The sequence below is a fragment of the Marmota monax genome, unplaced genomic scaffold (genome assembly GCF_021218885.2).
Source record: "Marmota monax isolate L192 unplaced genomic scaffold, Marmota_monax_Labrador192_F-V1.1 WCK01_AAM20220418_F8-fsc00056, whole genome shotgun sequence".
NCBI classification, from domain to species: Eukaryota; Metazoa; Chordata; class Mammalia; order Rodentia; family Sciuridae; genus Marmota; species Marmota monax.
In genome coordinates, this window is record NW_026695212.1 from 1,738,331 (window position 1) to 1,754,131 (window position 15,801).

The 15,801-nt window shown below is 34.1% G+C and overlaps 1 protein-coding gene across 1 annotated transcript in view; it reads left to right on the forward strand.

Annotated features, from left to right (window-relative positions):
* The window catches only part of Tbk1 (TANK binding kinase 1), a 44,614-nt gene that overhangs the window by 12,234 nt on the left and 16,579 nt on the right, over nt 1-15,801 (forward strand). Inside the window, exons 5-8 of the mRNA XM_046430690.2 lie at nt 944-1,125; nt 7,351-7,511; nt 11,140-11,250; nt 13,724-13,903. Coding sequence (XP_046286646.1) covers nt 944-1,125; nt 7,351-7,511; nt 11,140-11,250; nt 13,724-13,903 — 634 coding nt within the window. The remainder of the gene's footprint in view (nt 1-943; nt 1,126-7,350; nt 7,512-11,139; nt 11,251-13,723; nt 13,904-15,801) is intronic.

Sequence of the window (15,801 nt, forward strand, 5' to 3'; positions counted from 1 at the left end):
GAATTCTTAACCTTGACACTGAGAGTAGAGTGGAGATCATTTAAGAATTAAATGAAAGTGAAACACAATTATTAGTATGCTTCAGCCTTTTTAATCAAATAGAAATTGCAAATAATTTATGCCTTCATAGTATACTGCTAGCCCTGGCTTTTAATAATTGTACATTGATAACCCTGAACTCATTTTCATATGTTGAATTTGGACATTCTTCTATCAGTTATCAAATGTTTTAGTGACACTGCCTGTCAACTTAATTTCAACAGTGTAGTCACCTTAAAATGAGGGCTGGGACTGTGGCTCAGTGGTAGAGCACTTGCCTAGCATGGGGGGGACCCTGGTTCGATCCTCAGCACCACATAAAAAAAAAAAATAAAGGCATTGTGTTGTGTCAATCTACACCTGAAAAATAAATATAAAAAAAAAAAAAGAAAAGAAAATGGGCTTTTGAAATAGCACTGAAGCACATGAGCATTACATTTTTATGGAAACTAATCAGACCCTTGACCTTTTACTTTTTTGTTACTTTATTGAATACAATTTAATTTTAATGCAGTTTCCCCCTAAGGTAAAGAAATATAAAGATGAAAGTTTGATATCTTTCTGAGAATCTTTATTAGTTTTAAGATATATGTACATATACACATACACAAAAGCAATTTCAGAAATCATATGCGTTTTATTATATTTTCCTGATAGTATTTAAGGGAGATTGGAGTCCTCCCTAGAAACCATATTGATTCTTATTCTAAAACTCCTTATAATTGAAATATGAAGGGGGTTATGTAGAATATCTGTTACTTTGAGTGAAATGTTTTTGCATCAACTTATGGGAAGACATTGTGTGAATGAGTGTGTGAATGAGTGTATTATATCAATGAATTTGAGATGTGTGTACACACAGGTATCCACATATGATTCCTTTGTTTTATATTTATTACCAAAGTGGGAGGAATGAATCACCTTCGAGAAAATGGAATAGTGCACCGTGATATCAAGCCAGGAAATATCATGCGTGTCATAGGGGAAGATGGACAGTCTGTGTACAAACTCACAGATTTTGGTGCAGCTAGAGAATTAGAAGATGATGAACAGTTTGTTTCTCTGTATGGTACAGAAGAATATTTGGTAAGTTATATATCACTAATAATTTTATATAAAAAATATTTTTAGTTGTAGTAGGACACAATATTTTTATTTATTTGTTTAATGTGGTACGGAGGGCCAAACCCAGTGCCTCACATATGCTAGGCAAGTGCTCCACCACTGAGCCACAACCTCAGCCCTAAACATTTCATTTTAAAATGCTAAACATGTAACAAATATAATTGGATAATTGGTAAGCCAGCTCATGATCTATAAAATGTTATGTGTAATTTTTATAACAAAAGTTGAATTTTCTATTCTAATGAATATGGTGTGTAAGAAGGCTATCGGATATTGGTTCTTTTTTTTTTTTTTTAATATATTTTAGTTGTAGATGGGCACCTACCTTTATTTTATTTATTTTTTTTATGTGGTGTTGAAAGTCGAATCCAGTGCCTCACAAGTGCCAGGTAGGCAGTCTGCACTGAGCCACAACTCCAGCCTAGGATATTAGTTCTTGAGGGCACTATTTTTTTTTTTTTTTTTTTTTAATTTTTTTGGAGAAGTACCAGGGATTGAACTCAGGGACACTTGACCACTGAACCACATCCCCAGCCCTATTTGCATTTTATTTAGAGATGGTCTCACTGCATTGCCTAGCACCTTGCTTTTGCTAAGGCTGACTTTGAACTCGCTTTCCTCCTGCCTCAGCCTCCCCAGCTGCTGGGATTATAGGCGTGTGCCACTGTGCCAGGCAAGGGGGCACTATTTTTCTTAGAAGTTTTCTAGTACCCTTAAGTCTTTTAATTTTACTTATGTCATGGATCTTTATTGAAACAAAAAGCTATCTGTACCCTCAAGAAAATTCTAGCCACTAAAGGATACTATTTTGGGGTCAGAGCAGTTAAGACATTATAAGCTTGTTATAATACTGTTCCCTTTAGAGCAAAATTAATTATATTTCTGAATCAGAAAATTGTATTCAGAGAGAGTTGGTTATTGAAAAACCAAAAGGACTATTTTATATACAAAATGAAATGCCTCTATAAATACCTAATTCGAAATGCCAGAGATGTAGAAAAACTCTTTGGTTGAAAAGGTTTATTTAGGTGTGTTTGTGTGAAGTTAGTAAGATTTGAAACACTTAAAAAAATATTAGTTAAAAGTAAGTACCTTGGGCTGGGGATGTGGCTCAAGCGGTAGCGCGCTCGCCTGGCATTCGTGCGACCCGGGTTCAATCCTCAGCACCACATACAAACAAAGATGTTGTGTCCGCCGAAAACTAAAAAATAAATATTAAAATTCTCTCTCTCTCTCTCTCTCTCTCTCAAAAAAAAAAAAAAAAAGTAAGTAAGTACCTGGGCAAAGCCAGCCTCAGCAACTTAGTGAGGCCCTAAGCAAGATCTTGTTTCTAGGACTGGGATTGTGGCTCAGTGGTAGAGCACTTGCTTAGCATGTGCAAAGCACTGGGTTTGATTCTCAGCACCACATACAAATAAATAAATAAAATAAAAAATTTCATCAACAACTAATAAAAATATTTTTTAAAAAAAGATCCTGTTTCTAAATAAAATACAAAATAGGGCTGGGAACATGGCTCAGTGGTTAAGCGCTCATGGGTTCAATCTCCAATACAAAAAAATAATAATTATGTAAGTACTTTGGATATGTAACTGGGAAGTTTATGTAGCTATCATTAATTGTTCATGGCTCTGAGGATCTTGACAGTCTTAGGTTCTGTGACTTTTCCAATTGCATGTTGCTATTGTAATGTTATAAGATGAAGAATAAAGTCTAGCAACCCCCTATAGCTTTATTCAGATTATTGTAAGTCTGCATAAATTCTGGCATCTTATTTGTTCTCCTAACAATATATAACCCCAAACTGATCTGTAGTTATGTTTGATAATCTTTTAGCTAAATTACCTAAAAATGGGTATCATTAATTCATTCCATAAATATTGATGGAGGACTAGGGTTGTGACTCAGTGGTAGAGCACTTATCTAGCACATGTGAAGCCCTGGGTTCGATCCTCAGCACCACATAAAAATAAATAAAAATAAAGGTATTAAAAAAACAAACCAAAAAAACCTAACATATATATACATATATGTTTGTATATATGTATGTATATATGTATATATATGTATATGTATGTATATATATGTATATAGTGCTTGTGAACCAGGCACTGTTCTAGCTAATGAGATTTCTAAGGCAAACCACACACACACCATTCCTTCTGTATGGAGCCTCCATTCTAGTAGACAAAACAGAAGTTAACAAGATAATTAGATAGTTAAATAAGATAAATTGGGAACATCAAAGTTTTGCAGAGATAATATTTTAAAAAGTATTAGCAGGAGAAAGATAGCCAAGGAAAGTGTCCTTTAAGGCCTAAACAAACTGACAATGAAATGATAAAAAGAAGCAAGACAGAGATTTGAGGGTAAGTGTTATAAGCATCTGCAAAAGGTCTAAGACAAAAATGACCTTAGGTGTTCAAGAGACATAAAGGAAAGCAGTTTGGCTGGAATTTAGTAGTAGGAGCTGAAAATTAAATAGTAATGTGGGGCCTACTAGATGATACAGGGCACCCTGTCAGATGAACACCCTGTTTTTATAAATATTTCACAAATTATCTTATCTTGGAGTGAAATTCTTAGATAATATAATCAACTTACATACCTAATTGAAAGAATACTATGATATCTTAATAATATAAAGGAAAATAGTTCACAATAAAAAATAGGTATTTAATATGTAAAAGTTTGGGAACAACTTCACTTGTAAACAAATTATATATGCTTGTACCTGTATGCATGTTATTTTGAATACAATTGCAGTGATAGCTTCTATTTACTAAATCATTTATCACAAAATCACAGTATGGTCATTGGCATGATTTTCCAGAATAGTGAACAATTATTAGTAAAGTGTTTAACTAAACAAAGCAGGTTTAAATAATAGCTGCATTCTTGGGAAAACAATACAGAAATGCTTTGCCATACATACAGAATTAGAAATAGATTTCTCATGCAAATTAAAACTACCCTGAGAATTCATTTCACTTCAGTCAGAATGGCAATCATCAAAAATACAAGTAACAATAAATGTAGCAAGAATGTAGAGAAAAAAAAAAGGCACATTCATACATTGTTAGTGGGACTGCAAATTGGTACAACCACTCTGGAAAGCAGTAGAGATTCTTTAGAAAACTTGGAATGGAATCACCATTTGACCCAGTTATCCCATTCCTCAACATACACCCAAAGGACTTAAAATGAGCATACTGTAGTGATGCTGCCACATCAATGTTTATAGCAGCTCAGTTCACAATAGCTAAGCTATGGACCCAACTTAGGTGCCCTTCAACAGATGAATAGATAAGGAAAATATGGTACATAGCCACAATGGAATATTACTCAATCATAAAGAAGAATGAAATTATGGCATTTACAGGTAAATGGATGGAACTGGAGACCATCGTGCTAAGTGAAATAAGCCAATCCCCCAAAAATAAAGGCCAAATGTTCTCTCTTATATGCAGATACTAACACACAATAAGAGATGGGGGAGTCGAAGTTCTTTGGATTAGACAAAGGGGAATGAAGGAAAGAGGGGACAGGAATAAGAAAGACAGTAGAATGAATATGACGTAGCTTTCCTATGCTCACATATGAATACATGATCGGTATAACTCCACATGATGTACAACCACAAGAATGGGAAGTTAAACTCCATGTATTTATAATATGTCAAAACACTCTTGACTGTCATGTATACCTAAAAAGAACAAATAAAAAAATAAATATTAAAAAAAGAAATTTCTCACTTGCACTACTACCTGGCAGGATATTGGAAAGTAATTTGTGCTGTGGAAACAGTGTATTTTGGAACTGTTAGATATATAGCATGATGCCTCTAAATTATCTCTGCCCACCAAATACCAGTAGCCTTTCCCAATTATGGTGATGACCATAACAAACAGCCTTTATCAGCTTGATCCCCATGCCAACTCTTAATCTTTCATATCACCTCCTAGAAACACTAGCTTTTGCTTCTGACTTTTGAGAAGAACAAAACATTCAATAAATTAACTCCAAGTCCATGTTGTACTGTAGGCTCAAATTATATTCTAATCCATTTCCTATTTCAAAATAACCTTATCCCTATTTTCAAGTACAGAAAATTTTAATACTTTAATACCAGAAGTTTTAAAATAAATAATAGTCTGAAGCTCAGCAATCTAGAAACATTCTGTATTTAAATGAAACTCTACGTATTTGGAATTTTTCAGGAATTACCCAGCCAGAAGTTAAATCTTCTATCTTCATGGACTAAAGCCCCAGGAAAACATCATTCTTTCTTCCATTGTTTTTCATCTGACCCTTATTATCTCAATGATATAATCCTAAAAGCCTTGGAGTAGCTTTATTCCTATTACAGATGCAATCATCCAGGTCCAGGAATACCAATCTGTGTATATCACAAGTGGCACATTTGGGAGAGAGCCAGTGGGTACAAATATGTCACACCAACATGTGTCAAGCCACTCCCAGTCAGTCACTACCTGGGGAAGTGCTTCAGTCTACCAGTTAACTTGTGTACTATTGTACCTTTTTAGGTGGTCCCCACTTTGTCTTCTTATAGAATCACTGTATCTCTTCTTTCCAGGTTGATGGCCTCATGTTCTAGAAGATATCAGATATGTCCAGGTATTTCAGGCCTAGTGTACACTAAGCACTAGCTGCTGGATCTGGCTGTCATTTTGAATAACAGTCACTTATTTTCTATGCCACAAAACCAACATAGCTGCTGAGACTCCATGTATCTGTAAGGCATATATTTGGAAACTCATTTCAAAGCCAGGTCTAATAATGCTTATCTCTGCTTCTCATTTCACACTAAAATATTTCCCAAAATTGTCTTTCTCCCTCCAGCACCCATGACCCTCTCCTACAAAATCCAGAGACTGATGTTTTGGGAGTCAGATTCATAGATTGCATCATTTAAAAACCACTCCTGGTAGTGTTTCCTACGTGGTTTCCAATTCCCATAAGCTTTAGGTAAATCCCACAATGTCATAAGAGTTTGTTTTAGTTTGGGGTTATTTGGGTGAGGAATCTACTTTGATTCCTAGTACATTTATAAAGCTTTATCTCCCAAGAACCCTCAAGTTGCCAGTATATAATGTTCAAAAGGCAGATGTCAGGAGGCTGAGCTAAATGTCTAGATCTTTGTACTCCTACATCTTTTCTTAGAAGATCCAGCTATTCTCAGCAAATCTGGAATAGTGTCTCCTGTGCTTAATGACATGTTTAACATCAGACCAGCTACTTACCTAGGTCATTAGATCCCCAATGCATTTAGTCAAGATAGTCCTCTGAACTGATTCTAGACAATTTAGTTTTCCCTTCAGAACCAATATGATCACTAATGGATTGCATGTGAGGAATGAAGCAAAGAAATCAAAGTCACCTGATAGGTTTTGGGTTATGAACAAATGGATAGATGGTGGTATTATTTATTTAAAAGGTAAAGATAGGTAGGAAACAGATTTGAGAAGACCATAGTCTTTTGGATGTGTTAAATTTGAGCTGCCTTTTAAACATTAAAAAGAACAATAGGATATATGAATCTGAAGCTCAGGACAGGAGATAGATTTAGAATTAAAGTGTATACAAAATATTTAATACTCTAGACCTGAATGGGAAATGAGAAAGTATGGTAACTATTTTGCTGTGGTGGGAAGCAGAGAACTGGATGACAGTTGAAAAGGTTTGTGAGGTCAATTTAGGATTTTGTTTTTACGTTTTTAAAGAAGTTATAGAGAGGGAAAATTGATCCGTAAAGTAAAAGGGATAATAATTGCAAGAATTCATTTCTGGAGTTGGTAAGATAATATGAGGGCCTCCAGAGTACAAATGGAAAAGTTGGTCTTTGATGGGAGCTGTTTTGTTTTTCCTGGAAAATAAGTTTAACAAATGGACTCAGGTTCAGGTAGGTTAATGTATGCTAAAGGATCTAAAGGAGAGTTGATCTGATTGATATTTCCTACTTGAAGTGAGATCATCAAAATCAAGGGTCAAGGAGTTGGTATTAAGATTTGAGATGAAAAAGGAAAGATGTGAAATAGTCTTTTGAGAATGGGAGCATGAAATCATTAGGAAAATATGATAGAATTCTAGACATTGAGGACCCATTTTTGGTGTAAACGTATTGGTCACAGCTCATTGTTTTTCATCCTTTTTGTTTTTTCTTAGCATCCTGATATGTATGAGAGAGCAGTGCTAAGAAAAGATCATCAAAAAAAATATGGAGCAACAGTTGATCTTTGGAGCATTGGGGTAACATTTTACCATGCAGCTACTGGATCCCTACCATTTAGACCATTTGAAGGACCTCGCAGGAATAAAGAAGTGATGTAAGTGGGCCCATCTTAAATTAGAAATAATTTTTTAAATGTATGTATTATTTTGTTTTCACCATATTCTAGAAGTGGACACTAATGAAAATCGGCTTATCAGTCATTTCTGATTTCTTATAAATTATCTGTTTTTTAATAAGAATGCAGTCTTATAAAAGTATGTAGTCATAATTTTCCATATCGTGTTTAAATATCTTATGTATAAAATGGTGTCTGATCTTTGATCCATCGTTGAAAGTACACCACATCTTGATTTCTATTTCAGCACACTGTTTCTTTGTTTCACTTTGAGTATTGAGTATTTATCAGCATTTTTCCTCCAACTGAAAAAATAAAATAAGATTCTGCAGAGTACCAGAATCATTACCAGATCTAAAAGAAATATAATTCTTATTCTGCACTGGTCTGATTCCTTTTGCCATTTTAAAAATAACATTTTGGCAATAGTAAAATATTAAGTTTTTTTCTAGTATTGCCAGTTTGATTTAGAGACTGCATTTTACTAGTATAGTATATTATGTATTTTTAGAAAACAGTGTAAAAAATCATTTATTTTAAACCAAATAATCAAGGAAAAGAGAAAATTGTAGGTATGAAATTTATTATAAAATTTATGTGTGCACTGACCATGCTTCTTTTTTATTTTAAAAGAAATGAATGACCGACCTTGCTTCATGAGAAATAGTCAACCCACATACATATAAAATTATGAGGTTATGAGTATTTAGTGTAGTAAATGATTTGGAACAATAACTCACTGACAATCTAACCTGTGAACCTTTCTTTTATGTCTTCATATATTTTTCAGACTTTTATATATTTTTAAGTATTTTTTTCATTGCAGTTGGACATAATACCTTTATTTTATTTATTTGTTTTTATGTGGTGCTGAGGATCGAACCCAGGGCCTCACACATGCTAGGCAAACACTCTACTGCTGAGCCTCAACCCCAGCCCCAAGACCTTTATATTTTTGACCCTACCTTTTGTAAGCATACAACTTAAAGTAATAATCTCCACTGTAAAACTACAACCTTTTATTTAATCTCATCTCAGAAAATTGAGGGAGAAGCATGTTTTTTGCATTTGTTGATTTAAGGAAATAAAATAAATTCATACCATGACTTTCGATAAAACTTGGTACTCATCATTTTCCAGCATGGATGGTACATGGGAGAAGACATCCTATTAACTGCACTGATTATTTTGGTATAGCATTAGCCTGAGCCTACTTTCTCAGCAGTGCCCTGTTTAATAAGATCATTTCATGAACAATGACTAAGTCTGTTTTAGTTAGCTATTTTGCCACTGTGACCAGAAGGCCTGATAAGAACAATTTTAGAGGAGCAAAAGTTTATTTGGAGCTCATGGTTTCAGAGGTGTCAGTCTATAGGCGGCCAGCTCTATTGCTTTATGCCTGGAATAAGGCAGAATATCTTGGCAAAAGGGCATGACAGAGGAAAGTTGCTTAGGACAAGACAACCAGAAAGTAGAGTAAGAGCTGCACTTGTCAAAGGAGAACCCTCAGCGACCCATCTCCAGCAGCACCCTTCCTTCCTGCCTATAGTTTCCATTCAGTTAATCCATTCAAGTGGATTAATACATTGATTATGCTAAGGCTGCTATGACCCAATTATTTCATCTCTGAACATTCTTATTGTCTCCCACATGAGCTTTTGGGAAACACCTCATAGCTAAACCATAACAGTCAGTTTGTGTTCTTCTCATTAAATGTAAATTGTTTCTAAGTTATGCTTTTTAGATATGTTTTAAAGCAAGCATTTCTTGATGTTGTAGAAATGGATTAAAGAAAAGTGTGATGCTCCCTAGTAAAGGAAACATTTGGCTCATAGGCAGTTAGAAATACCTGAGAGTTTTGTCTGACTTCAATGTGGACAGTTATAAATTAGAAGAATTTATCTTTTTATACAGAAACTCTGCTTTAATGAGCGCTGATATTAGTAAATGTTAGAGATGCTTAAAGTAGTCAGTAATGACTATTTTACTGTACTGATAATGATATATTCATCTTGTATTATAACAGTGTTGCTCCTTTAGCATCTTATTTGTATCTTGTGAATGTTTATATGTGGATCTTATCATATTTAGTTAAGCTTTTTTAAGAATATGTATAAGAGTTAGGCAATGTGGAACATGCCTATAATCCCAGTGAAGTGGGAGGCTGAGGTAGGAAGATTATAAGTTCAAAGCCAGTCTTGTTGATTTAGTGAGACCCTACCTTAAAATAAAAAATAAAAAGGTCTGGAGATGGAGCTCAGTGTTATAGTGCCCCTGGGTTTAATCCCTAGTATCAAAAAAAAAAGAAGAAGAAGAAGAAGAAGAATTTATGTAAGAATTCTATCATTCCTCTGTTAACCTCTGTTTTGCAGAAATCTTACCTATCTCCATTTATTCCTCCATAATCAGGTCCTTCTTGCATGAACTCACCTTGTTTTTCATTAATTTCCTTCTTTGAAAAATCTTTTCTCAGGGTATGATAGTGCATGTTTATAATCCCAGCAACTCAGGAGGCTGAGGCAGGAGGATCACAAGTTTGAGGCTAGCCTCAGCAATTTAGCAGGATCTAAAGCAACTTAGAACCTGTCTCAAAATAAAAACGGTTGAGGATGTGACTCAGCACCTCTGGGTTCAATCCCTGCTTCCAAAAAAAAAAAAAAAAAAAAAAATCTCTTAAAGCAGAAATTGTGACTGTTTCTACTTAGGAGGCAGCAGTCTAAATCAGTCAGTTGTGCTGATTGGTTGAAGGGGTTTATTTGTTTTAACACATTGATTTACTCAGCACACATTTATTTAGATATTAAATTCTGATATGAGATTATGTAAGATCCTTCTGTATTATGTAACGTGATATTTTAATATGGGTGAAAATATTCTTAAATGTCTGACGCTCTCTCACCTTTCCCCCCTACTTTTAGATTTTATTTAGGAAAGTTTTGAAATGCTTTAAAAGACTGTTTTCTTTGACTTGCTGTGTCATTTAGTGGTATTTTGCTTCCCCATCAATCTCTCTTTGGTTCATCTTTATTTTTATCATCATCAGGAATCACATAAAATTTGACTTACAATTTTGGTCTATACATCTATTCCTATATGTGTATATATTTTTTCAATATATAAAATTTTTTCTGATACTGTGCTATGTTATAGTTTTATCTTTTTTTTAATTTAAAAAAAAATGTTATTGTTCATTCTGCAGTAATTTTATAGTCCAGTTGACTGTGCCTTTGGATAATGTGGGTAAGAAGGATTAGATGCTATTTTGATGGTCTAGAGATATTCTGTGACATAACTTTTTTTGTTTGCTCCATTTTTTCAGATGGAAAAATTAATATTTTTGTTGTGAACATCAAGATGCTGTTAATGGCACTCTGAGATCCCAAATGAAAATTAATTATGGCATATATAAAATAATCGTACAACCACTATTCTACTTCAGTCAGTCAGATTCAAAATATTTTGATTGTTTTATGGATCCTGTGACCATCAATCACAATTCGTCTAGTAGATAATTGTAGGTGCAATTGAGGAAATACTTTTGCAAAACCCATTAATAAGCCATGCAATAATGAACTGCTTATTTTATTATGCTTTTATTTCTCCCAAGGTATAAAATAATCACTGGAAAGCCTTCTGGTGCAATATCTGGAGTACAGAAAGCAGAAAATGGACCAATTGATTGGAGTGGAGACATGCCTGTTTCTTGTAGTCTTTCTCGGTTAGTATATGTACTTAGTTCTCATTGTTTGCACTTGGGATTTTTAAATGTTTGTTGCCTAAAATCACAAATACTGAAATACTTAAGTATAGTTTGGTTTTAGTTATTATTAAAGCATGTGATTTTTGTCATTTGTAGTTATGTAAAGATTTATTCTGAGCCTATGTAAACAATTTCCCCAAGACAGGGCATATAATTTTTTATAGTTCATTAGAATTATACCTAATAGTGGAGTTCCTTGTGACACATTCATATGTAGACATAATTTGCTCCATACAGTCTCCATTATTTTTCCTTCCCCTCTTCCCTCACCCTGTGCCTCTTCCCCTGTTCTTCTGGTCTTTCTTTTATTCACAGGGCATATATTTTTTGAGATTGCTAATCACTAGTCTTGGAGTTCTTCCAAAGTCAAGATTCTACTCAGGACCTTGATTTTTTTTTTTTTTTGTATTGACCTTCATATTGATGTACCACAAAGAGTGATGTAGATTTGAATAAACATCTCAACTGGAGTTGTAAAAAGCAAATGCTAAGAAGTGTGACACTATCCTCATTTTTAAAAATATTCTAATAAGAATGTCCAACTATAAGTGGAAAAAAATACTTAAATTATTCAAAAGGCAAAATAATGGTTTTCTAGTACTTTTTCAGAATTTCAAATGTTTATATGGGTCCTAAGTTAGCATCCAGAATTCAAAAAAAAATGTTGTTTATAAGATAAGAATCCTTTTATCACACACAAAAAATAATGTAAAAGAAATTAAAAGTAGAATAAATTATGTAAGATATTTACTCGGGAAATAAAGCCCAAACTTATCAACATTTGGAATTATCGAATTAACTTAACATTTTTCCTGAATGTGATAGTAGTTTAATCCACAAGTGAATACACAGAGGGTCTGATGGCTTTGGCACCAATTAAAAGTTGTGGGCACAAGGACTTTAAATATCACAAATTAAATGAAAACAACAAACCAAAAATGTGATAGACTACAAAATAAATAAGTAAATAAATAACCATCTTTTTTCCTGTCGTAGTAGTCAAGACAAGATGGAGAGCGAAACCTAACCCAACTGGTTTAAGTGAAAAAGGAAATAGATTGACTTTGTAATTAAAAGACCACATATATATGACTCAGAGCACAACTGAATCCTTGACCTCAGACTGTCATCAAGACTTGGTCTCTTTCCATTGTTCAGATATGCTTTTCTTTGACTTTTCTTCACTTAAGGTCAGACTCTTTCCTGGGAGCTACTGATGACTGCTGGCATTCCCAAACTAACATTCTCACAGTTTTGAAATCCCCATAGGAAGAAGACTGGCTTTGTTTCGCAAACATTTCTGGATTGACTTTCATTGTACTAATTTGTACTATCACCTGGCCACCTTCAGTTAATCACAATAACCACATGTCCATCTGTGCACAAGGAGAGGTGCTAGAGAGTAGAGGGATTTGAAGTCCTTATAAAGGAGAGAGAATGGATACCTGTTTAGCAAAAATAATGTCTACTGTGTACTTTAAAGTCTATTATTGGGATTCTTGTGGTTGTCACATAGCCAAATTTAGAATTTAAAGTCTATTTCAAATTCTGTTATTGAGGGTATCTTTGAACATGTTTTTTATATAATTGTAAAAGCATGAGGCAGAATAAGGGTTCTTCCACTCAATTTTTTTTAAATATATAAGCTTTTTACTCAAATTATTCCTTGTTAAATAGGTATTGATTGCTAGATTATTATAGTAATTTTACTTTCTAAGGGAGTATACTAAAAAGGCGTATTGAGTTCCTTATATAAAATTATATGTTGGAGTGCCATATTACCATATTACCATATTGCTGGAATTAAAACATTGTCTTAGCCTCATGGCCATCTGGTTTCTAATCACCTGCTCTTACTGGTTATCCATATACATAGATGATCTGGAAAAGAGAGGAAACTGAACAAGGAGGGAATCAAAGAGAAAATCAGTAAAAGATAAGCTAACATTAAAAACCTGTACTTCCTAATTCATTGACAAGTAACATTAAATAAAAGTTATCTGGCTTTCTGAAAAGTTGGCAGACTTTAATTTTTCAAGAAAAGTAATCCATTAATTAAAGTTCAGCATCCTTAATCCAAAATGTTCCAAAATCCATAACTATTTGAGTGCCAGTGTGGTACAAGTAGAAAAACCCACATCTGACCTCATTGACAGGTCATAGTCAAAAGGCAGGTACACTAAAAATACTGTATAAAATTACCTAATGCTATGTGTGTAATGTATTAGTGAATTTGAGACTTTGGTTCCATTCCCAAAATCTCTTTCATAAAGTATATACACATATGCCAAAGTTTGAAAAAATTTTGAATTCAGAAACATACAGACTGTAATAATACTAGCAATTCCTTTAATTCATTGGTAAATGTTATGATTCTGTACCTAAACAAAATATGACATTTACTCTTTAACTTTTTTCAATACTATTTTAGGGGTCTTCAGGTTCTGCTTACCCCTGTTCTTGCAAACATCCTTGAAGCAGATCAGGAAAAGTGTTGGGGTTTTGACCAGTTTTTTGCAGAAACTAGTGATATACTTCATCGAATGATAATTCATGTTTTTTCACTACAACAAATGACAGCTCATAAGATTTATATTCATAGCTATAATACGTAAGTACCTTTTTTTATGTTTTTATGTCAGAATGATGTGTTATGTAATAAATATTTTCCGGAAATAGAAAAGATATCTCAGCTTCACTAAAGGCACCCACTCTCACTAGAAAAATTATGATTGAGTGCATAGTAATTCCTTTTCACTTATCTCTGAAATAAAAAGGATTAATTTTCTTAAATCCCTAGGCAAATTAACTTGTCTTTAAACTGCATGTTTTAGAAAACTAATTCTTGGACTTCTTTCGAATTATATAATCATATAACCACGAAATACCATGTACTGATAAATGAGCTGGATTTTAAGAATATTATCTTGTTTTAAAAACATGAAAGCCCAGGGGCTGGGGATGCGGCTCAAGCAGTAGCGCGCTTGCCTGGCATACGAGCGGCCCGGGTTCGATCCTCAGCACCACATACAAACAAAGATGTTGTGTCCACCGAAAACTAAAAAATAAATATTTAAAAAATTCTCTCTCTCTCTCTTTAAAAAAAAAAAAAAAAAAACATTAAAGCCCAAATAGAGTGTAGTTTTGATTTGCACTTAGTAGGTGCTGGAGATCAATCAACATTTGTTTTACATATACAAAACCATATTACACCCATGTGGCATATACCATATACTACAAACATGGATATGTGCACATGCTCATACACTGCCTATAAAACTGAGGAAAGGGGCTGGGGTTGCGGTTCAGTGGTAGAGTGCCTGCCTAGCACACATGAGGCACTGGGTTCGATCTTCATCACCGCATAAAACTAAAATAAAGGTATTATGTTCACCTACAACTAAAAAATATATTTTTAAAAAAACTGAGGAAAGTAAGTTAGATGGATTGTATCAAAATAAATACTCTGATTGTGATATTTTACTATATTGCAAGAAGTAACCATTGGGGAAACTGGAAGAAAGGTATATGACATCTTTCTGTATTATTTCTTAACGACTGCCTGGGAATCTCTACAGTGACTTCAAAATAGAATGATTTTTAAAATGAAGAGGGGATAATAACACTCATTTAACATGCCTTAGTTTCTGTTCTGACAAAATTCAAATAGCAGTTTTCATGCCTAATAAAAAAGGGGATGAGGATATAGATCCATGGTAGAGTAACTGCTTAGCATTCATGAGGCCCTGGGTTCAATCCCCAATACCAAAGAGAAGAGGAGGGTAGAGTAATAGGGGTAAAATAAATTAGATGAAATAGTTTAGATACTATTATCCAATATATCTAATATACATAAAATATAAATGCGGTAATATTAATGTAATATTGTAGTATATTATTTACCTTTATTTTGGTACTTAATAACCTAAGTAAATATACATCATGAGGGTTGGGGTTGTGGGTCAGTGTTAGGGCACTTGCCTCACATGTGTGAGGCACTGGGTTCAGTCCTCAGCACCACATAAAAAATAAATAAATAAAATAAAGGTATTGTGTCCATCTACAACTAAAAAAATTTTTTTTTAAATATGCATCCTGGTTAGATGTTGCCCGTCAGTTTTTGTTCTAAAACACTTGAATTTTCAAGCCAGGCTCTGTAGCACATGCCTATAATCTCAGCGGCTCAGGAGGTTGAGACAGGAGGATCATGAGTTCTAAAACAGCCTCAGCAACGATGAGGCGCTTAGCAAACTCAGTGAGACCCTCTCTAAACAAAATACAAAATAGGGCTGGGGATGTGGCTCAATGGTTGAGTGCCCCTGAGTTCAATTTCCAGTACAAAAATAAAGGGGGGGGGGGGAGCTGGGAATGTGGCTCAGTGGCCAAATGCCCCTGAGTTCAATCCCAGGTATCGCGCCCCCCACCCCACCCCCCAAAAAAACTTTTCAGCCTGAGCCAAATCAAAACAGAAGCTTGTGGCAAGGCCACATCACAACATTATTGCTAAAA